This window comes from Acanthamoeba castellanii (genome assembly GCF_000313135.1).
Source record: "Acanthamoeba castellanii str. Neff unplaced genomic scaffold scf7180000083017, whole genome shotgun sequence".
Classification (NCBI taxonomy): domain Eukaryota; phylum Discosea; order Longamoebia; family Acanthamoebidae; genus Acanthamoeba; species Acanthamoeba castellanii.
The window spans coordinates 15,123-16,676 of NW_004457345.1; the positions used below are offsets into that span (position 1 = coordinate 15,123).

The 1,554-nt window shown below is 57.0% G+C and overlaps 2 protein-coding genes across 2 annotated transcripts in view; both read left to right on the plus strand.

Moving 5' to 3' along the window:
* ACA1_005000 (Serine/threonine kinase) overlaps window positions 1-409 on the plus strand; it is a gene marked incomplete at both ends in the record, with an annotated part of 2,285 nt that extends 1,876 nt beyond the window's left edge. Inside the window, 2 exons of the mRNA XM_004336096.1 lie at window positions 180-275; window positions 369-409. Coding sequence (XP_004336144.1) covers window positions 180-275; window positions 369-409 — 137 coding nt within the window. The remainder of the gene's footprint in view (window positions 1-179; window positions 276-368) is intronic.
* A 703-nt stretch (window positions 410-1,112) lies between these two features.
* ACA1_005010 (uncharacterized protein) lies at window positions 1,113-1,521 on the plus strand (the record flags this gene model as incomplete). The annotated part of the gene is made up of 2 exons (XM_004336097.1): window positions 1,113-1,298; window positions 1,381-1,521. Coding segments are annotated over 2 exons (327 nt in total), but the record flags the coding sequence as incomplete, so codon positions are not given.
* Window positions 1,522-1,554: the final 33 nt, after the last annotated feature.

A 1,554-nucleotide genomic window follows, 5' to 3' on the forward strand; every position in this document is an offset into this window, starting at 1 on the left:
TCGCGCGCCACGCCCTCCTGCCGGCCTTCGGCTCCGGCGCCTCTGGCTCTCGGCCCCAGCCGGTCGCGGCTGCTGTACGTTCCCTCGCCCCACCACCACAATCCAATCGTAAACAGAGGCTGACGGTTTGAATTGTGATTGGTCGTCTCCGCAGCCCAAGCCGACGCCCGTGGCCGCAGCTGCTGCGCCCAAGCCGGCACCTGCTACCGCCGCAGCTCCCGCGGCTGGCGGGTTTGACGCCAACGGCAACCCAAGGTCCTCCGTCCGCTACGCAGGTACGTCTTGGCTTGATGGTCATCGTGCGCCGCACGCTCGTGCGTTATTGATGTCTGACCTGGTGTTCTGTTCTGTTCTGTTCTCTTTGGCAGGTGTGCGCCTGAAGAAGACCGGCGGCCATGGCCTGTGGTAAAAAGGCAACTTTGGAGAGAGGACTTGCAAGTCACATGGTCGTTTTGTATGTATGCTTAGGGCGGGAACTGAAGTGTGTGTTGGTGATGATGTGTTGTTTACAAGTGAACCCTTGATTTGGATGAGCCATCACCCAATGCCAAGGAACTTGTTGGGTTAGGAGAAAAAGCGCCAACAATGGGCGCTATGTCGACTTCACCTTCAACTCGGTGGGCTTCGTCAACATCACTCTCGCGCTGGTCATACGGGCTCTGGCTTCTCTAACCCAACAGTGGTGCGCGCAGTCTATTGGTCACACATGCGGCTGTTTGCCAATAACGGGTCGCAAGCACACGCGCTGGCCTGCGTGTGCAACTTCAGCACCACACGTGATTCAATCGCTAACGAATCGCCATTGGTGCCTAAGAACAAAGAGGCGGCAGCGACCATGAACGAAGCGGGCCAGAGTGCCGCGCGTCGAGCGAGTCGGGGTGGTGGTACGTATCGCCCCGCCGCCGCGACGTCTGGTTTTGGTTGTTGTTACGATTGACGATGGTGGCGGACACCTCTGGTTGCTCGCGTGCGCGCAGGAAAAGGCCGCGAGGACGCTCCAACGCCGTGCCTGTCCGAAGATAAAGTGCAACTCTTTTTTCCCGCCCACCGTGGTTTGCAGCGTAGAAGAACAACAAATCGCAAGAGCTCCTCTTGCTTCGGGGTGGTCCATCATGGCTTCGTCGCCGCACGTGCTCTCCACAGTAGAAATCTTTGCCGGACGCGTCGTCCCCCATGGCTATTACAAGATCATCCATCGCGATTCGTGGTATGGTGATTCGGCGTTCTACCTTCGCATCCTGGGGTTCGCCGTCTTCTTTACCTTCCTTCGCCTTGTGGTCGCCCGCTGGGTTGTCAAGGTACGCTTCATCGCAGCAACATCCTCGCTTTTTTGAAGATGGGTCAATTAATTTATAGAGTTAAATTCTGTGCATGGTACAGCCATTGGGCAAGCCCCTGAACCTCAAGGCTTCCCATTATACCAAACTGGAGGAGGCCATCATGCAGGTGGGCTTCTACACTTGGGGATGGTCCTACAATGCTGCCTACCTGTTCAAGCAAGATTGGTTTTGGCACCCCATGGTCAGCTTCCTCGACAATTTCCCTCGCCAGGCC